The sequence below is a fragment of the Pieris napi genome, chromosome 5, assembly GCF_905475465.1.
Source record: "Pieris napi chromosome 5, ilPieNapi1.2, whole genome shotgun sequence".
Taxonomy (NCBI): Eukaryota; Metazoa; Arthropoda; class Insecta; order Lepidoptera; family Pieridae; genus Pieris; species Pieris napi.
In genome coordinates, this window is record NC_062238.1 from 7473842 (window position 1) to 7496219 (window position 22378).

The 22378-nt window shown below is 33.5% G+C and overlaps 1 protein-coding gene across 7 annotated transcripts in view; it reads right to left on the minus strand.

Annotated features, from left to right (window-relative positions):
• Window positions 1–2392: 2392 nt before the first annotated feature.
• LOC125049715 (DNA topoisomerase 3-alpha) overlaps window positions 2393–22378 on the minus strand; it is a 31267-nt gene continuing 11281 nt past the window's right edge. For 2 of the 7 annotated variants that reach the window (XM_047649138.1, XM_047649143.1), the window contains 3 exons: window positions 21627–22011; window positions 20508–20626; window positions 19095–19333 (listed from right to left, as the gene is read on the minus strand). In XM_047649138.1, the coding sequence (XP_047505094.1) occupies window positions 19197–19333; window positions 20508–20626; window positions 21627–22011 (641 nt within the window). In that variant the 3' untranslated portion in view covers window positions 19095–19196. Of the gene's footprint in view, window positions 2592–3296; window positions 3416–4173; window positions 4317–4469; window positions 4697–4920; window positions 5033–5549; window positions 5774–5998; window positions 6282–6750; window positions 6850–7397; window positions 7475–9529; window positions 9704–10371; window positions 10625–15112; window positions 15323–15562; window positions 16707–19094; window positions 19334–20507; window positions 20627–21626; window positions 22012–22378 lie in introns of those variants that run through there. The other 5 variants (XM_047649146.1, XM_047649144.1, XM_047649141.1 and 2 more) reach the window with 5 other exon arrangements.

Below are 22378 nucleotides of genomic sequence, written 5' to 3' on the forward strand. Positions count from 1 at the left end.
AATGCTCGCATTTTTATCATTACAAGGATCAGGGGATCAGCCTCCAAAACCAATTGAACTTCGCTCTTCGTATTATACGACACACGTGTTTAATAATTAATACATAGAGATAATGCATCAAAAACCTTTGTTTTGTTTCTTATTTGTGGACTTCTACGTTCTTCTACGTTCCATTCCTCGTTGACAAGTTGTTATTTTTCTAGTCATGTTTATTGTTTGGTTCATAAAACCAATTTGAAACTATATTATATTAATAATAATTTAGAAGCATTATTCAAGTAGTGTACCTAGTCAAATCGCGACGGTATTCAATAGATTTTTAAAAAAAATATAAAAGAAACTTTATTGATTAAAAAATACAAGTGTTATTTTAAACGTTAGTCGATATTAGACTCGTATTTAAACGGTGGTCGATGTTAGACTGATCTTAATATAATTCTATTCTTACTGCTAAAAACCCTTACATAATAAAATAATAAAACTAAGTATTCGTCGTAGTAGTTGTAACGATTATGGTGCGTTCTGGGTATATGTGTGACAATGTAACTACCTAGTTCAGTAAAGTAGGTACCTACACATGTAAATCTTTATGATTTACTTGCCAAAAACATCATAAATGAATGGGAGCGACTTCCATAAAGACTCACCACTAAATTTGTTACGTCAATAAAGCAATATTTTGTTTTATTATTTCGTTACCATGACAACTTGTTTCTGTTGCTTCTTGCTTTGCTATCCCGAATGAACAATTGTTTTTATACCTATTAGTTGTTATGGGTTACGTTGGAACACGTATTTAATAAAAATGCCATTATTTAGTAACAAGTTTTCACCTAAAAGTATTCCGGTAAGAAAATTTGATACTTCGGTGATAAGAAATGAATTTGGTAGTGATTATGCTGCAAAAGAATTATCTATTGACATTCAACCGCTTAAATTAAAATTTGGTGATTTCGAAATATCGTTTGAGGATGGGCAATGGATACCAGGTTAGACATACATACATTTTCTTACTCTTTCTGGAAGATACAATTCTAATTAAACTCTCAGCTCTACATGAGGTTGTAATATTTTTGTGTAGGTGTTTAGTACACACTTTTTACTTTAAATCTCTGACCATCAATAGTTTGAAAGTTATATTATCAACTCAAAAGGTCGAATATTAACGTGTTCTTCGTATTCTGTAGCTTCAGGAAAGGCAGGATTAACTCACAAAGAGAATATAAGATTAAGGAAAGAATTGGAGCAGCTGGAGGAAGAGAACAATATGTTGCGACTAAAGTTCGAAGTTTTGCTCGATATGATGACAGACAAGACCGTGGAAGCTGAACAACAGGCAGAAATACAGCGGTCTCAGAGTATGAGTTCTTTGAAACAGAGAAATAAAAAATATAAATGGTGAAAATGCGTTTTACATTTTTATCTTTTAAGAAACTTTGTCCTGAGAATTCAAATCAATTCCTTATTAGGTACTAACGGAGTTAAACGTTTTTAAAAATATGTTTATTAAAAATAAAATATGTTTATTATTGAATATAAGATACAGCTATCACTTCTACGTCATTAAATTTGAATAGGTAGGCATCCCTACTCATCGGCAAAGAAGACAGAGGGTGTAAGCCGAGAGAAAAAGCCGGCGTAAAAAACTCTCGGTACTCTTTTAAAATATCAAATCATCAAACAACACTTATTTAAAAACAAATATCGCAAATTAATTAGAAGTACCTGGTCTAGCACTAGTCCCAGGTCCTTTTATCAACTAGATAATTGTTAACTTTATAGTAAGCCTTTTAAGTAAGTACCTAAGTGTTAAAGAAAAGCTGTGTAAGCTTTTCTTTAATACATTTCTTAAATTTATTAAAAGGTAGAGATAAAAGACCCTCTGGGATTTTATTAAAGAAGAGTATCCCTTTTCCCAAAAAAGAAATAGGTACATGTAGGTACATAAACTATAAACTACAAGCTCCCACCTTTTCAGAATGCCAAATCATAAAATGACTGCTTCACGACTGATTTGAGAGCGACCGCCGTTGCGAAAACCACGCAGTGAGTTCGAAAAGTGAGTTACAGAATCGCAGGGCTGTTGTAAATAATAATTAGGCAGGCGGAACCTATCCTTTGTCAATACATAGTTATTAGAGTTAACGTAATACACCCCAGCTAACACTTATTTAAGTACGCACAACTTTCATTGAGCTATGCACTAATATATAATACCGTACCCTAACCTTACAATTAACAAAAAATTTAATTACATTAAAGTTAACATTTACTGTTAGTTTTTCACCGTTAGTTCTTTGTATGTTAAATCGTCAATAAATTTTGTATTAACAATAAATGTAAATAAATAAAAAAATCTTGTAAATAAAGTTATATTTTATTCTTAACGGTCACTAAAACGATAACAAATAATACAAAATTAGTTTTATTAATACGTTTAAGCTTAATACATAAAAACGATGCTCAATCTAGAATTTCTATTGATTGATTATTAGGACATCTTTTTCTTGTGTGTCCCTCTTTTCGGCATGGCTTAGTCGCCGTACGTCCATTATATGCACGTTTCCGACCTATTTCATTGTTACTCCATCCTGCAAAAAAATATTTATATTTACTGATATATCTAGAACAATTGCCATGTTATAGAACTCTAATTTAAATTTGGAATGCTTTGCTTTGTGGTCAGCGACACGTCGATTTTAAGAAAGTTTACGTTTAAATTCGTCTGTTATTTTTCTTTTCGATTTAAGAGAGCAAGTTGCTAGACGACCATGAAATAAATCAGTGTCAGAAATGGTTTGTAGAGATACTATGTAGGTAGATTGCTTCGGCTATTAAAAATCATGCTGGGAAAACTAGTTAATAAATAAGGATTTTGGTACTGTAGGCATAACACCAGTATAAATCATTGTTAAATAATCATATTTCAAAGTAGTTGTAGGTGTGAAAGGAAATGGTAGGATTATTTAATTTCATCTTTAAACTTTCCTAAAATTGTGAAGACAATCAATTTTAAATTAACGGTAATTAAAAAACGGTTATCTATGACCTGTATGTATAGGATATTTGTTGAAATTGAATAGTGAGGTTTATATATTTAGGCAAGATCTTCGTATGATGATGAAATTCCGGCTTTCATGTACTCGAAATTAAGTCAAATAGATATGTGCCTTTTTGTTTTAGAAAACCAGTATCATGACAATTTAATTAGTTATTTAATGTTTATTAACGTATGAAAACATCTAATCATTAATGAGTAGTCTATAGACTTATTTCTCATAGAAAATAAAAATCACCCGAGCTGGTTGAAGCTTCCCCATCTGCCCATCGAAAGAAATTGCATCGTTTTTTTGAATCCTTGGGGCAGACGTAAAAGTGGCGCCCTTTATTTGGATTTTCTTTGCGGACAGTTAACCTATAATATAGAAAAAAAAATATCAAGTCCCTTATGGCTTCGACGGGTTTTTCATTCCTGCCTTTGTATGTATGACAGGATGATAATTGCTTACAACACGACGAAGTGTTTCTCGCCGGGAACCAATCTTAGTCACTGTTCTATGTAAATCTAGATTATTAAGGGGCAGCTCTATGTCTTGGTTACAATTTTTTTTTTACAATATCATTAGAAATTATTGTAATTTCTTGACGTCATTATAAATATTATATAGAAATAGATTAAACATTGCTCATCTTCTCAAATTCCACTCTGGTTTTCCATATAACCTAGCTTTTCATATACCTAAAGTCCAAAAATGTCCAGGCGACTCATCTGATGTTCAGTGATACCGCCATCCATGGACACATTGCCGAAAAGGCTCGCAAGTGCGTTGCCGGCATTTTAAGAATTGGTACCATCTGTTATAATGCAGCTCTGTACAGAATACTGCTGACATCTCACGTTTTCGCCAGATCATCAATTCATAATAAAATGTTACACTTAATAAATATTATTGAGTTTATTTATTAGTAACAGATTTGTCTTAATTCCAATTTATTGTAACGAATTAATTAATTATAGTTTAAAATAAACTTCTTTTTTTTAAAACCCTAAAATAACGGGCGGTTCATCCTTCCTTTCTAACCTAACCCTAAGGCGATTTATTAAATATTATATTTTAGAATCGGAAATCGAATAAACCATATATTAGTTAGCGCATAGAAATTCGTACGTACTTTTTACACGGAAGCCTGCATTTACACATAACATCATCTTTATTGGGATCTAACGGCTTTTCGGAAAATCTCTCAGCAAGAGCGCTATCTATTGTATGTGCTTCCGCTGTAACTTTTAAGTATACTTCTTTGTATTTCGCAACCTGTAATGTCAGACAACCGTTAGAAATATTATTGGAGAAGTGGCCAGTCCTCTTGCGAGTTTTCCTAAGAGAAAAATATAGGTATTCAAAATAAGATACCACAAGCGTCGGGGAGATAAGGAAGACAACCTGGTATATTCTGACGTTTCATACCTGTTCTGCCAAAACAGCTTGTGGCTGCTTACTTCCTTCGGATATCGCTTTCAAATCGGCTTCAAGTTGTGCTCGCAAATGCGGTTTTGATAGATTAAGACCTATCCTCTCATATCCTTCGACTAGCCCCATACCTAACAGGTCTGGGACGAATGTTTTGTCATCTAATTTTACATAAGATTGTTTTTTTATTTTCTCAATGTGCTTTGCGTGTGTTGCGTCCGTGCCTAATAAAAAAAAACCCGAAAAAAAATTGATATTTTTTTTATAGAACAAGGGCAAAGGTGCAGGGGTCTCATCTGATGACAAGCCCATGCACACTCAAAGTGGCTCGCGAGTTACGGTAATTTATAGGCAATCTTTCTTCGCCTTACATTAAAAAAAACCACTGATGGGCAGACAAAATCTTTTATTTATGAATGAAATATGTTTATAATTTTTAATTACTTACCAATGCCATGTTCGTCCATGAGCTCGATAAGATCCGCTTCCGTTAATAAGTTCGGCGGTGACGTACTTCCGTCCACGAGATCTATACTTGACGGGTTAAATGTTTGTCCTGACTAAAATGGCATACATATTTTATTTATTAGAAGTATGTTCTGGTTGTATTTTTAGATCGATGACGTCTTAAAGTTATGAAATACAGAAAAACAAAAGGGTGCGTGTACTTCTGTAGGTACGCGCGGAAGAAGTTATACTTCTTTGGCATTATTAAAAATAGTTTTTGATTACATGTAAATAATTAATTACAATTAAATAATCAAAGACTAGAAAAGGAGTCATTATAGTCAAAAAAGTTCAGTATACATTTGAAAAATTAAATAAATAAATATTTACATTAAGTATAACATAAATTCCGTGGGCAACTGGGCAACTACATTCTGTTAATTTTGTGTCACGGTGCGCGCGCATCGTAAAATTTGACTCTCATAAATTTTTCATAACGCGCCTAAAGAAGTATAACTTCAATAATTATCTAAATAAACCACTAGGATTTCATCTACGGGGACTTAAACATTTAGTTTTTGTTTTTTCAAATGTTAAAATATTTGTCCCATATGGCATGGGGATACAAACCTGATAGACATGAATTTCCGTAGACGACCAATCATCATATGGATATACGTCCAAATAATTCCTCGCGGTTATCGTAAGCCCGTTGCCTGAGAATACTTCATTGGCAATATTAATAGTAGCTGTGGTCTCTTGGCCTTGTGCGTCTTCGGAACAACAGGCAAGAAACGAACGAACAATCAACTCGTATAGTTGTAGCTCCTTCTCCTCTAATTTAAATTCTTTCCCTGGCAACACAGGCTAATTTAAGTCTATTAATCAGATAGAAAATCACCTATTTCTATCAACTAATGCCAAATGGCCATAGGACTTGGATTCAGGTCATGTGAATAATTTAAGCAGTTATTAAACTGTCCCTCGGTTTGAATTTGAAAACGAAATAATGCTCTTTAAATATTATTTTTAGTTGTCATTGCACAAGTCAAGTAGAAAAAAAACACTAAGAAATTCACCATCGATATATTTTGTGGGGTAAATAGGCGGATGGGCCCCATCACTCTTATTTCCTTGTCTGGGAGTAGGTCCACCATTATCCAAAATATTCTGCGCAAACGCACCCCAATTGGGATCGACGGTGTGTAGACCCACCAATTGCTCCAGATTCATTTCCTCTGGAAATTCGTTTGTTTCTGTACGAGGATAGCTTGTCAGACCATCCAAATAAAATTTTTCCGCAAATTCCATAGCTTTTTTGGCGCTTATATTTAATTTTCTTGACGCCAATTTTTCAAATTCCTAAAATTTTATTTTAAAAGTTATGAGAGCATTTTAAATAATGTAACATAATATTGATTTGAAGCTGTGTAGAATGTCGCCGAAATATCAAGAAGTTCGTCTCGACTAGTATAAAATGTAATCTGTAGTTTTTTTCGTTTTTGTCGAATCTCTTTGGTGTACGTGAAAAGTAAAAAAAAACAACGCGAATTTATTACAAAATTTTGTAATATCATAACGCATTGGTGTTAAGAAGTTTTAACTTTTATTATACGCATTATCCAAAGACAAGCATAGGTACAGAATTTAAAAACGACATTATTCGTACACATATTTTTCATTAAAAAAAATATGCCTCTTTTCTTCACACAGTAAACAAAATTTGACAGAAAGAGATGAAAAGGCACTTTAGTCACAGGTGCAATTAGAGTTCCCTACATAGTTAAATGATGTACTAAATACTTATATTAATAAACTAACAAATACTTACCACAGTGGTTAACGGCAAAGGACGCAATTTTGAGATAGGTTTCGCACTGACGTCAGTTACCGTAGCAACAGGAGTTTCTTTACATGTCTCGTGAAATAACTGAAATTTAAATATATTTCCTTATAAATTTAAATTTATTAAATAATGTGGAAATGACAGTGATGAAAACTAAACATTAGTTAGCTTTAAAGGCGTATAGTATGCATACGGACGAGGTTATTTAACACTAGACAATTATTAGGGTAAGATTCTGAGTCGAGACTTCGTGAAGTATCAGTTCCATATTGAATTTTTACATACAAGAGTCATACTTATTAAAATTAACTATGAAACATGACATGAAAGCCAGCTGGTCAGAAGTATTTCAGGGTAATAATTATAAATAGGGTTGGCAAGAAACTACATAATATAGTAACTTAAACAAATAGAAAAAAGTAAGTTTAGCTGTCACTGCAAAATCAGTGTTGCTAGTGACAGCAAATTAATGCTGACTTGGGCCCATTTTTGATTAAAGAGATTTTTTCTTTCCATATAAACAATTAAAACGTGAATTTTGTTTTTATTTTAGGGATACGGTGTGGACAAGTGATGCAAAATTAGAAGCTGGTGAACTTATATTTCTTTTTTAAATGAATGTTAGAACATACCCGGCAAGCTTCTTGTTCAAAGAGCCTCACCCTTTCCCAATTGAAATCGAAGCTTAAGCCATTCATTGTGTGATTGACTGGAAATTTAAAAAAATATCTTTTGGCTTGAAGTAATGCGTTCAGATCACGGCTGCTCAGCAATGACTTTTGTAAATGCTCAAACAATACTCATACAGTGAAAAAACTAACTATGAAAACCAGAATACCGTAGACCTAAAATCAACGTGTCAGGCACATCACCTACTAGCCTGGTAAGGATATTTTTTTTAGCTTTAAGTACTTAAATAAAATTTTCGATTTGCAATTAAATAAAAAGGTATCCATCAATGTTTTATTAATTATGGTTTAACGAATATCGTGCAATAATACCTAATTATTTAATAATTTCATTTATTTTATTCAGTCATCATGCCTCGTAACGTAAACGTAACGTAATGTCCGGAAATCGTTACGTGCAACATCATCCCTTTCATCCAACATTATCCCTGGGAATAATCTTGAACGATGTTCGAGAACTCTCTAGGCGGTAGCGCTACTAAGGGTCGATTCGACCAAACTTCAATTTATACACGAGTAACTATACCAAGAATAATCTATTCCATGATTTTAATCTCGAGTAAATCCATAGTCGTTTGTCCACGTAATCGACAGTATAATTGTGCTAGGAATAACAATACGCGAATAGCAAGAGAATGGTGAACGAAAATAAAACTCGGCAAATAAATGTTGTTCTACAACAGGACAGTGTAAGAGCATACATCATGTCAACTCGATTTTGCCGTATTATAGTGTGAAAAAGTAGCTTTTAACAGGTGTCAAACGACAACAAAAAGTTTTTATTTCTTGTTTGTTTGAGGCTTTCGTCTAAAAAGGAACTTCTGTTGAGCCCAGTTGAATTTCATTCTAATATTATAGAAAATAAAAAATCTAAAAACAAAATAATAAATTGTTTAAACGTTTCATTATACAATGCTAGACTATTAATTTAGTGCGTTGCGTTGACTTGAAATTAAAACACAGAATACATATTTGTGAAATGACAGAAATCAGCTGATTGGACTGACTGACGCCATTAAATAATTATTCTAGGAATAGCTGTTATACCGTGCGATACGGCGGTATAGTAGCAATTCCCGAATAAGCCCACTATTCTTAGAATTTGTAGTTGGTAAAACGTAAAATTGATTTACTCTCGATTAACTGACGATTTATTCTAAGATTAAGATTCAGGTTGAGATCTATAGTGCGCACTTAGACTTTGCTCAGACTTAACTACAACCATTCTTTACTTTTTTAAAGGATAATAAAGAAGGTATTGCATGAAATGAAACATCAATTTCTGTCTTAGCTTGAGCTTAGCTTAATCTCACCGTTAAAATGTCTATAAATATACTAAATCATAGTTTAACCTTAGTGTTTTTCGTAAGTAAAGTCTGAGCAAAGTCCAAGTGCGCACTATAGATCTCACCCTTAATCTTGTTTGGTCGAATCGACCCTAAGTAGCGATCGCACAATTCTAGAACGTGCGTACATTACTCCGTTCTTCTCGTACAGCGTTCTAGAGTGCTCGGTCTAGCTTCGAGAAGGTTCTGATCTTCCCTCTCTCTCGCGTATCATACCGTCCTTGTTCCACTCCTAGAAAATTCGTTCTAGAATATTCCTTCATCAAAGGGGTATAACCAGGACTGAAAACGTCTGAATACGGGTTTCCTGAAAAGTGTACCACTCGACTACACTTGTTCTGAAACGGCCTGAAAAAATGTTTCAGCCCTCTGAAAAGTAGGGTAACGTTCTGTAAATTACGATTTTCTAATATGTGATTGACCCCCTCATGACGGTCATAAATCATATTTCAGTCTGCTGAAAAGTTCTCTAACTAGTGGAAAAGTCTAGAAACATTGTAGTCGACCTGTCTTCGTAACAATATCATAACAATGTAGAAAGGAAGTAAAATCTACATGTTTCCCACTCCTTCAGCTTAATAAATGTTAACGCATTTTTCTTGTTTATTTCGTGGTAATGAGGATAGATAGATAGGTGATAATATTATCTGTTTAAAAAATCGAATCTACTCGTAAAACCAAATTAACAGAAGTGAAACCAGGACAGTTAGTATATTGTAAAAACATCACCTCTTAATTTCCAAAACGGTTTCGCAACAAAGTTCTCAACAGCTCTATGTCTTTCCACCACAAATCCCAGAGTTGGAAACTGACAAGAACCATAACTAACAACGCTCTTGCTAGTAATAGTTTTCGGGAAAACCTTTCGTAGACGTAGTGTTTGGAACCGAGTGAATGCAGCACCTGCAATATCCTTAAGTTATAATTCTGTAATTTATATTCAGCAATAGCTTGTATTTCTGATTATCAGGTATAGTCGAGTTAATTGTATATAATATATTTAATTATTTATATCAATTACTAATATGTTTCTTAGTATGGCAGTCCCACATTATGTTAATTTTATTTATTAAATATTTTTTGTAATTGAATGATAAATAAAAAAAAAGAGTGTGTGTACTTATGTACACGCGTTAGAAGTTATACTTCGTTGGCGTATGGGAAAAAATAACTAAAATACAGTAGTGATTAACGATAAATATTAAAATTAATCAATAAAATTATTATTAGTAAATACTATCACCGTCTTATATGAAATTGATTTAATAAAAACACCAAAATAATATTTATTTATTCACACTGTTTAATTTTACTGTTACGAAACACATGTTCTAAATATAAAAATACTAGAATATACAACTTGAACATAGTTATTATTGATTTTCATGCCACCTAGAACTAACTTCATTCTGTTAATTTTGTGTAACGGTGCGCGCGCATCGTAAAATTTCACTCTCATCAAATTTTCATAACGCGCCTAAAGAAGTATAACTTCAATAAGAAATATTATGTAATTGAACTGTCACAGGTGTTATAAATTAGCAACATTTATGTAAAAGTGTGAATCTTACCAATTCTTAAGTCCAACTCCTGTCGCACATCAACTGCATCACTAATATTCTTGTTAGGTTGTTCCAAATTCTGTAAAGCTATTTTCACAGAAAATTCCGTTATCGCAGAGAACTTTGCTCTGAAAATCTTCAAGTCATTCTTAACAGCAGAACATACTTCTATAATTTGAAAACCTATGTTTTCTCCTTCTCTATCACAATCTGTCCATATAATGAGCCCTTGACAACCACGGACCTCTCTTTCTAATGTTTTCTAAAATTATTTTAATATAATTAATTTAAGCTCAACTAAACAAATATTACAGTAGTAAAACTACTTCTAAATTATATTATTTTTATTCAGTGTGCTAAATTCAATTTTAAAAAGCGCATAAATATAATTTGTTCCCGATGAGCGAAAACTCATTTAGTCCAAAATTCTTGTTTTGAAATTGCCTTAACTTTATCATGTCATGACATATTTTTATGTTTTTAGTTTCATTTTGAATGAAATACAATTAAGTTAAAATGATGCTAGCTACCTAAAGTGTTGATTGAGTAGATAATTACTGAGAAAACAAAAAAAAAACAATTAATTATGATTTCTCTGTAGAATATCCGATGTATCCGATGAATTACTTAATATTTGCCCCTAGTCAGTGATTTTTCACTCAGATCGAAATTATTTTTATGATAAATAACTTTGGTTCGGGAATTTAGACTAATATTTAGTATTTAAACTAACTGGTAGAGATTCAAAATATGCATCATGAAAAAAAAAACTTAAGTGTAAAAAAGGCATTTTGTTTTATAATAATATGAAATCAAACTATACTGACGGACTCATAAACTGCATCAATCTTCAGGATTACAATGATTTTTTTAAAAGGTATGTAAACTTTTTAGATAAAATTATACAAATATGGAGAGACTAGCCCTTAATCTTAAAAAAAAGCAATATTTAAAAATAGAACTGCAGAAAACAAATGAATATAGCCGGGAAAAGAAAATTTAGATTTGCGTGTTTTTTAAAATTGATTCTTATTGATTTTTTATTATTTTGACAATTGAATTATTGTTACCAGCAGAATTGTTGGGTTAGCTTTTTAACTCATCGAGAGTTTCTGAACGATAATATGGATACTTCGTCCGAACAAGCTGCTCAAATTGTAGCATTGGTGCGGGAGAGCTTGGATCAACGAACGATTGGTAGAAATTTAAATTTAAACCAGTCTACGGTTCCTAGAATATACAGAAGGTTTGTGGAGACAGGTTCTTACAAAAGGAGACGTGGTACAGGCAGAACTCAAGCAACCACCGGTCGTGATGACCGATTTATTGTTACAACTTCCCTGCGAAATCGTTTCCTCACGTCAGTTAACATCAAAATAGAGCTGAATGAAGTGCGTGGAGTAAACGTTAGTGCACGAACAATAAGAAGAAGGTTAAAGGAAGCGGATATCACCCCTTTTAGACCAGCAAATGGTCCAAAGTTGTCTGTAGCTCACAGACAAGGTCGTTTAAGATTTAGGCGTGATCACCTAAATTGGACAGATGAGCAATGGGCCTCCGTATAGTTATAAGTATGGTCGCAGAAGAGTCTATCGTGGACGTGGGGAGCGATATGCTCAAAGTTGCATTAAGGAGCGTGTTCCTTTTGGAGGCGGTTCGTTTATGGTCTGGGGTGGCATATCGATGAACGGGCGAACAGAACTAGTATTCATAGACATGGTCCGTCAAAACGGTAGTAGAGGAGGTTTGACTGCACATCGCTACATAACAGAGATCTTAGAAAATTAAAATTTTACTTTAATGCAGGATAATGCCCGGCCGCACGCTGCTGCACAAGTTCGACAACATTGCGAAGAGGTTGGGATACGTACAATGAATTGGCCAGCACGCAGCCCGGATCTTAATGCCATTGAGCATCTTTGGGACAATTTAAAAAGAGCTGTATATGCGAGAAATCCTGTGCCTACGACAGTGGCATAACTAAGAACACCAATTTCAGAAGAATGCCGCAAGATGTTTTAATAACCCCAATCAAATCTATGCGGAACCGATTAGAATCCATAATAAGGGCACGTGGAGGTAATACACCTTATTAAAACATATAAAAAACCCTTGCATAAAGCTTGTGTCTATTGTTAAAAACATTTTTTTAATTAAACCAATTTTCTTTAAATTTCTGTTTTTCTTCAAAAAAGTTTTAAGGTCCTTTCCAGTATACAAACTTAAACTTAAGGATATGACCCTACACTGTTTTAAAGTTAACGAACCAATCGTAATCGTAATAACGTTTCAATTTAAATGTGTAGAAAGTTTGCTTACTTGGTTAAAATATTTATTTCAAAGTCTTTTTTTACTTTGATGCAGTTTATGAGTCCGTCAGTGTAGTTTTATAAAATAATAGTAGTTTATGCAACTGTCATATAATAGAGGGTATTAAAACATGAGTGTAGTTTTTTGATCAAAATAAGATTACACGAGTGTTTTATTACCTAATTATATGCATTTGCATACACTACTTTATTTAATCTCATGGCTATAGGTTTCCAAGTCATAAAGTCTTGGTAACATTAATTGTCGTACGCTTTTCTTGATTTTTATGACAAAAGACTGTTCGGCAGTATCGTAGCTGGTTCAAGAATGTCAGGTAGAGTTAAATTTTCATCAGTATCGTCGACGTAGCTTGACATTTTCGCTACTAAAGTTTTATCCAACAAAATATTACTCAAATTAGTATGTACGAAATAGCGCCAAAATGGAAAAAGTCTGTTATTGGTCTATTGGCTCGGATCCAGCGCGTTGTGCGCGCAGCGCGCTCACCACAGATCATATTGTGTACTTAAATTGAATTGAAACCTCCTTGGACGGGACACATAGTACTTTAATCATAAAAACAATGTTTTGAAGCATTGTTAGGAGAATAATGCTTTAATTTATTTTTTTAATTTTCTTAGCATGTTACCGAATGAGATTATATGAAAGAATAAACGAAACGCTTTGCAAAACTAGAAGTAAAATTTTAATATTGTTACTTCACTAACTCATCCTCTTCTTCTGTGGCGTCTGGCTCCAAAAGTAGAGATAAAACGATACGAGTAAATACAAGTACATACTCAATACTTTTCTCTGATACCAAATACATACTTTTAGTATCGATATTTTGAAATGAAGTATAGAGTAGGTATCGGTTAAAAGTACTCATATCAGTGTGCCAAAGTCACCAATTCATTTTATTTAACATTACAAAATGCATATCTTAAATGGAAGTTTTTGATCCTAGTCTCAGTTTTGTGTCTATGCCCGAAAAAAATAGTATGCGCCGCCTTGGTTTTGTAGTAATTGACATTGTTTTCGTTCGTGCCTAGTATACCTCCATCCCATGTTCGTTAATCCGAACCTTTAACAGTAGTCAGTTAGTAAGTTGAAAAAAATTCTTTAAAACCGTGCGATGCTTCTAATTTACACAAGCATATAAAAAGTCACCCTGATTATATTGCACCTGTTAATGATACTCGTAACGACAAGATTTCAACGTAAGTACATACTATATTAAATCATTTTATGATACCTATGTATCGCTGTCGATTATTATTATACGTTACTTTATAGATATCGATAAACGTTTGATATACCTAATCTTACTGATAGTATCGATAAAGTATAAGTATTAGTATTTATCTTTAAATAATTAATATTTTATCTGCCTTGTGATAAAGCGTAAAACCCATAGAAAATGAGATATTTGCAAAAAATTAAAAAAAAAAACGATTTTTGTGACCTTTTGTGACTTTAAAACTTGCGACCATCCAATTATATGTGAATTTTGAGAACTGTTTTAGGATACCAAAATACAAGTTTTTATGTGGTAATATACTAGGTATGTCGATTTTTCGAGATATGCACCTAATTTGGCCTAATATGACTAGACTATTGGTATTTGCGTAGTAATCCACCACTCAATGGCACTAGAAATCTCTACCACTACCCCTTTTACCATTATTCTCGTTCCAAGTTATAGAAAACGCTTCATGAGATTTTGCAGTGTATATCGTATTATTTAGAACTTTTAACTTTCTAGTAAAATATAAAATACTAATACCACTGATTGGTATATTATGCTGCGTAAAATGCATGGTTAAAAGTAAATAAGTTAACTATTATCAAAAATAATAGACCGGTGTCCAATTCTTTAGCGTGTTGTTCTTATAAAAAACATGTGATTTATAATCTTCTTTTAAATGTTCTGGACGTCAATAACTGTCATAACGAGATTTTAAAAGTATATCACCATGAATATTTTTTGTGGCTAACTGCTAAATTTGAAAACTTTAGTGATTTTAGTCTGTCTATTTTCTGTAAATCTCTTTATTTTCAAGCTATGTATTTTTTTTGATAAAAAGTTTGTTGACAAGATTTAGTTATTTCTCTTATTTTCTATTAAGCCAAAGAATAGCTTTATTTACTTTTCACTTTTCGCAATTCGGTAACTAGGATACCTACAAAATTTACGATTACACAGTTAAATAAAGAAAAAAAAATCGTTTTAGTGGCATAGATAACTCGTTTTGTAATTTTTTGACTTAATTAGTTTTCGCTCTACGATGTATTTCATTTTTGTAAGCTATTAATATAATATATATTATAAAAAAAATATATATTATTATTTTTTATTAAGCTTATTACGATTCTATTAAATCATAATTCAATTAGTATGAATCAAATTAAATTAGGTTTGGTGTGCAATATTTTGTACCTTGATCTCCTCATACTCTTCTATGCAAGACTTGAAAACTGCAGCATCAAAAAGTTCAAGGGGATTGCAAGATTGCCATTTTTCATAAGCACCATCAAAATCCAAAGTTAGAAGGTGACCAGACACAGATGTCATGACCATTTGGCTTTTTTGCCCTAAAACTTCAGCTTCAAATTCGTATATCTTGTTATATTTCGATAAGCCTTCCCTCTACAAAGACAAACAATATTATATTATGGCCTTATAATTAACACAGTATAACTTCTCATTTTACATTTACTGCCAGTTCTCAAATCAAGGGCGTAGAACGGAAGAGAAAAACTGGCAATAAACTCTCCGCCACTCTTTTTAATCGCCATTTTTTTTTTACTTTTATAGGCTAAACATAAACCTATAAATTAATATTACACTATATTACTATAAAATATGTATTATAAATGAATCATTTACCCTAATCTGAGTTCCTTGTGATAAATGGATTGCAATATTTTTTGCTGCATTATTTTTTTCTGCAACATTTAGGTACTTCATAGCTTCTTACTTCTTACCACGTAACTGATTAATAAGGCATTTATCAATGCACTTAAAATATACATGCAGCTTTCTAAAGATAAGTACAATTCGAGATAACAATTCAAATTACATCTATCTTTCGAGATAATCATTATCAATTAAGTCAAAAATCACCTAAAAAGAGTTATAGAGCAGCAGAAACTTACCTTTGAAGAGTACTACACTCTTCTATCACAGCTAGAAGCATGTTTAACTCTAGGCCGCTCTGCGCGTTAACAGAAGATGACTTGCAAATCCTAACCCCAGCGCATTTCCTGACGGGAAGGGCAGGTTCGATCATTATACAAACAAAGGAAGATGCAAGGACAAGGTGGCATCTCACTAGTAAATTATCACCAGACATATGGAAGCAATGGAAATCAGACTATCTCACAAGTTGTAAAAACATTGAAGTTGGAGAAGTCGTTCTCATACATGACGCTAATTTACCGCTAGGGAAGTGGGCAATGGGTCGCGTCGTCCAGCTTCACCCGGGTTCAGATAAACTGGTGTAAGAGTTGTTACCCTAAAGACAAAAAATGGTTTATTAAGGAGACCGATCATCAAATTGTCAGCATTACCTCTCGCTGACACGGCATCTGACACCGAGCAAGAACAAAACGGGAAAAAAGCATCATGCAAGCAAACGAATGAATCATGTAAAAGTCAATCATCAGCCGAAAAAATTATCAAATCACTTTGACAAACTATGTACTAACATCAAGCATAATCAAGAATGCCATTAGATTTCACTACAAATAAATCACGACTACTCAGAGTTACAATACAACAATCAACTTTTACTGACACAGCATTTTACCGAGCACTCCAGACAGCGTCGCGGTCTTATCAACGGCGTAGGCTAGCTTGCGAACACATTGTTTGTTGTGCTAGATCAGCATTTTGCAGATAAATACTCTGAGGACATTGAACTGATTAGAAATAATCAACAACACTTGGTAAATCTATGGCGTAACTAAACTTCTATAGTAGAGTCAGAATTTAACTTGTTAAAAAGAACAGAAGCATCGATGGAAAGGCAGTAGGTACAACATTATAAGTAGTCGGTTAAACTCTCTCGATAAGGCAACAAACGATTTAAATAAGCAAATACAGAGCATGTCGGCTATGAACTAACTTCAGAATCTAAAAAGCATTCAAAATACCCTCTTGGACACCATCATTGACGTTTATCAAGGCCAACTGATCGCCCACCTGCTGACTCCCAAGCAACTACAGAGTGAACTGAATGTGATATCAGGACAGTTATCAAAGGATTTAAGCATACCGATCGACAACAAACAAATAGACTTATACAAAATATACAAGCTTTTAAAAATAAAAACAAGAATCACTACACAATACAGTATCTTTGAAATACAATTTCCTCTAGTGAGCAGGGACATATACCAGATGTATCAGATAATATCCATCCCACATCATTTTGGCAAATTAATGACTGAAATAGTCGTCTTATCACAATACGTATCATTAAATCTAAACAAGGACGCCTACATCATATTATCAATCGACGAGTTACAACGATGCATATTACACGAGGGACATTACTTGTGTGAATTGAAGAGCCCAATTTATCATCTATGCACTGACGAAAAGTTTTGTGTTTTTAATCACTTCAATGACAGTTGCAAAGTAGCTACCACAGCAGTGGATAAAACTAAACAATCCTTTGCAGTATCTGTACTTCTGTTGCGATACATACAATTTGCGGATCATATGTGACAATACAGTCGCGATATAAAGAAATCTGAAATAATAACTCTGCAAGATAAGTACCAAATTAAAGGCAAGGATTTCACATTACTGGTAAGCGGGCAACAATTCAATACTATACAAACGGCACCGAACATCCTTACACCAGATGTTCCAGAAATCAACCACATTATCAATATAACAATGTCTTACTTCAAAGAAGACGATACAGATACCGATAAACTGAACAGCTCTATAGATGGCTTAGAATCCCAAATAAAGAGCATGAAGAGCAACATTGATGAAATGCCTGAGCTATCGAGCCACGACATACATCAATACTCCATCCACTCAGCTACAGCCTGGTCGGTGAGTGCGCGTGCGCGGCGCTCGTCATCGCCTGGAGGAGGTGTCGGCGTCGGCGGCGTCTGGTGCTCTCACCGCGCGCGCAACGCAGTGATAACACTATTATTAGTGAAATCAAATCAGTGGTTCACAATGAAAGTGAAAGTGTTAGTGCGCGAAAAGCATTCTCGATAGTCGAAAATAGGGTCATGTAGCATAAGCACTCATTTTTTTTTATCTCCCCCCATGTCCCGTAAGTAACCGAACATATAATATAGTTAGATCGCCGCCTGCGCGCGACGCTTTTCTATATACATCAGTGTGTCATCAACCATCTCCGCGATCACTAATGAAATCAGTTTTTAAGTGCAAATCAATCTTTTATTTAACTATCATTAAAGTGTTTGGCAGCAGCCCAAACAGTGATGGTTTCGTTGTATTGCTCAATAAAAATATTGAAGAATTTTATTCGTTATGTGACATTAAATGATTATAAACTAATAAAATTTTTACTTTCAAAACCGCTGAACTACTAAAATAGATTTTTTTTTACTTATCCTTTAGCAGCAATAACGCGTATGTGATATATCTCAATATATAATTAAGATATTTGTTAAATCTTACGACATTCCTATGCAATATCATGCAAAAAAGTTCAGTCAAAAAAATCTAACCAAGATAATCAATTATTTCTTCCTCCTGTAAAATTGATAAAATACTGATACGCCGTATTGCAAATTGTTCTTACGCGCTATTGCAGTCGCGTCGACGATATATGAATGACCTTCATTCACAGGTGAATTTACTTGGAAAAACATCATATACGAATAGGAGCGACCATAAAGAATCACGATTAAATTCTTTACGTCAATAGAGCAATATTTTGTTTTATTATTTCGTTACCATAACAATTGTTTTTATAGTAGTTGTTATGTTGCGACTAAAGTTCGAAGTTTTGGTCGATATGATGACAGATAAGGCAGCCGTGGAAGCTGAACAACAGGCAGAAATACAGCGGTCTCAGAGTATGAGTTCTTTGAAACAGAGAAATAAAAAATATATATGGTGAAAATGCGTTTTACATTTTTATCGTTTAAGAAACTTTGTCCTAAGAATTCAAATAAATTATAACTAAAGATTGTTAATGCTTTTAAGTACGCCCAGCTTTCATTCAACTTCGCGCTAATATGTAGTAGGTAACGTACATTACGTTACAATTAATAAAAAAATTAATTACGCTAAAATAAACAAATAATTATATAACGTTTGATTTTCACCGTTGGTACGTGTAGGTTAAGTCGTCAATACATTTTGTATAATCCATAAATGTAAATAAATAAAACAATTTTAGTAATAATTAATATTTTATTCTTAACGAAACAATTTACTTAAACGATCACAAATAATACAAAAGTAGTTTTATTAATACGTTTAAGCTTAATACATAAATCGATGCTTAATCTAGAATTTGTATTTATTGATTATTAGGACATCGGTTTTTTGTGTGTCCCTCTTGTCGGCATACGCTACATTTTCTACGACTATCCGAACTAGAAGTACTGGCCCCGCGTCCACGACCCCTGCCTCTTCTATTGGTACTACTTCCCCATTCTGCAAAAAATGCTTTACATTGACTGATATATCTAGAACAATTGCCATATTATAAAACTCCTTTAACCAATTTTAGCGGGTTATCATTATTAAATTTGGAACTCTGTTTTTAAGTTTGCGTTTAAATTCTTTTAAAGAGCAATTTGATAAAAGACTATGAAACAAAATATGTAGGTAGTTTGTTTCGACTATTAATAACATGCTGGGAAAAGTAATAAATAAGGATTTTGGTACTGTAGGCATAACACCAGTATAAATCATTGTTAAATAATCATATTTCAAAGTATGTGTGAAAGGAAATGGTAGGACTATTTAATTTCATCTTTAAACTTTCCTAAAATTGTGGAGACAGTTTTTTTAATTAACGGTCATTAAAAAACGGTTATCTATGACCTGTATGTGTAGGATATTTGTTTAAATTGAATAGTGAGTTTTATGTTTAGGCTTCCAATAACTACGTATGATGATGATATTCCGGCTTTCATATACTCGAAATTAAGTCATATACGCCTTTTTGTTTTAGAAAACCAGTGGCTCTACAATCCTTGAGATCTGGGCCTCAGATATCTGTATCTGTTTCGTTATTATTATTATATATAAACACACTAGTAGCTTAATAAGCTGATTCGCGTGTATTTTGAGATTTGGAGAAACTATCCAATCTATTTTTAAAGGAGTTCAAAGATGGTGCACTGATTACACTTTCCGGAAGATATATTCTTTTTATGGCAAGAAGGCTTTTAATCGACTATTTATCCAAGGCATTCTCACAATGTTTTCTTTCTGCTTACGAGCGAGTGTTAAATGCGCACATAGAAAGATCTTATAAATAAAAAATAAGTCCATTCGTGCACAGCCGGGGATCGAAACTAAGACCTCTTGGATAAGAGTTCACGGTGAAACCACTGGGCCAACACTGATGTGCTTTCTTTGTTATAAATCAGATTAATTCCTGACACAACTCAGGTAACAGTCCAAGCTTATTAAAATAGCTTCAGTAGCTTTTTAAATATTTCCGCATCACATTCAGTTGACATGCATTTGAAGTCGGTGAAATTTTTCTAAATGACAATTTAATTCGGTTTTTATTTTTTTTTTAATAAACGCATAAAATCATCCAATTATTGAATTGGTTATAGTTATAGACGTAATTCTCATATAAAATAATATTCACCAGAGCTGGTTGAAGTTTCCCCATCTGCCCATTGAAAGAAATTGCATCGTTTGTTGAACTCCTTGGGGCAGCCGTAAAAGGGGCGCCCTTTATTCGGACCTTCTTTGTGGACAGTTATCCTATAAGATAGAAAAAATTACAGCGTCATTGCTTACGTCACGAAAAAGTGTTCGCCGGGAACCAATTTTAGTCACTGTTCTATGTAATTCTCGATTATTGGGGGCAGCTCTATGCTCTATGTCTTGCGTGTTGATATCACGAGAATGTAAGTGCGTGCTCATATTTCACCATGCCTCCTGATAGAGGACAAACCTCTGTTTTTAATTTATTTTATCATTATTAATTAACTAATTATTACTTAAGATGTCATTTGGAACATGGTGTAATGGTTGCAGCTCCTTACAAACGTTCTACAAACCAAAAACTTGTCGATTAAAAAGAATGGCGGAGAGTTTATTGCCAGTTCTTCTCTTCCATCCTAAGCCCTTGATTTGAGAACTGGCAGTAAATGTAAAATTAGAAGCATTTCAATTATATATTTTTTTGACTTTTTAAGTGTACATTGCGTACCTATATGAATAAATGATTTTGACTTTGATTTGGTTACAAATTTTTCATTAGAAATTGTATTGTAATTTCTTGACGTCATGATAAATATTATATAGACATAGATGGAACATTGCTCCCCTTCTCAAATTCTACGCTGGTTTTTCAGATGACCTAGCTTTTCATATAAAGTCCAAAAATATACTTTTTTATATTATATAATAGCAGCAAACGGTCAGGACGCTCATGTGATGTTAAGCGATAACGCCGTCCATGGCAATTCACATTGCCAAAAGACTCGCAAGTGCGTTGCAGGCCTTTTAACAATTGGTACGATCTCTTCTTGAACCTAAGTCGAATTATTAATAATATCACAATATTTTATTCAGAAAGTAATCTATCTCTATTCCTCCTAATATCAAATTACTCTAATATTATCTTATTGATGTATAGGTAGACGTACTTGACGAAACTATCGCAAAGATAAAGAGAAACCTAGAATTTTATCTTGTTTCTTGTAGAATCGTAAATCAAATTAACCATATTAGTTAGCACTTAGAAATTCGTACATACTTTTTACACGGAAGCCCGCATTCACACATAACATTATCTTCATTGGGTTGAAAGTCATCTCTATTGTAACTCGGTGCGACGCCCCAACCTCTTGAACTACCGGAGTCTGAAGTACCCCTGGAACTACCAGGGGCAGAAGTACCCCAAGAATCGTTTTGGGCGGAAGTGCCCCTGGAAGTACCGGGGGCAGAAGTACCCCAAGAATCATTTTGGGCGGAAGTACCCCTGGAATTACCTGGGGCAGAGGAACCCCAAGAATCTCCAGGATTTGAAGTGCCCCACGAGACATCACTTTGAACGTTAGAATCTATCGATTCCGGTGCCCATAGAAAGAAATCACAACCATTGTTGTCTTTGCCTGCTTGGCATTTGTAGAATTTCTTACCTAAAAAGAATTTCATTTCAACACTCAATAGTACAAGATGTATGACACGTAACAATAAAACCCTTAATAAATATATCTTTCTTAAGTGTGACTCACGTACGAGGGGCGGTCAAAAAGTTCGCGGACTGACAGTGAAGGTAAATTAAACATTAAACAATTTTCCTTTTGTGTATTCCCCTTAACCCTTATACATTATCAGATCTGTCAAATAACTTATTAATACCGTCGAAAAAAAAAGATTTGTCTTGGTCGTCAAAATAGGCCAATATTACCGACTTCACTTCATCATCGTCGCAAAACTTTTTTCTACGCAGTTCTTCATTTTTGGAAAAAAATAATAGTCGCTAGGGGCCAGGTCTGGGCTGTA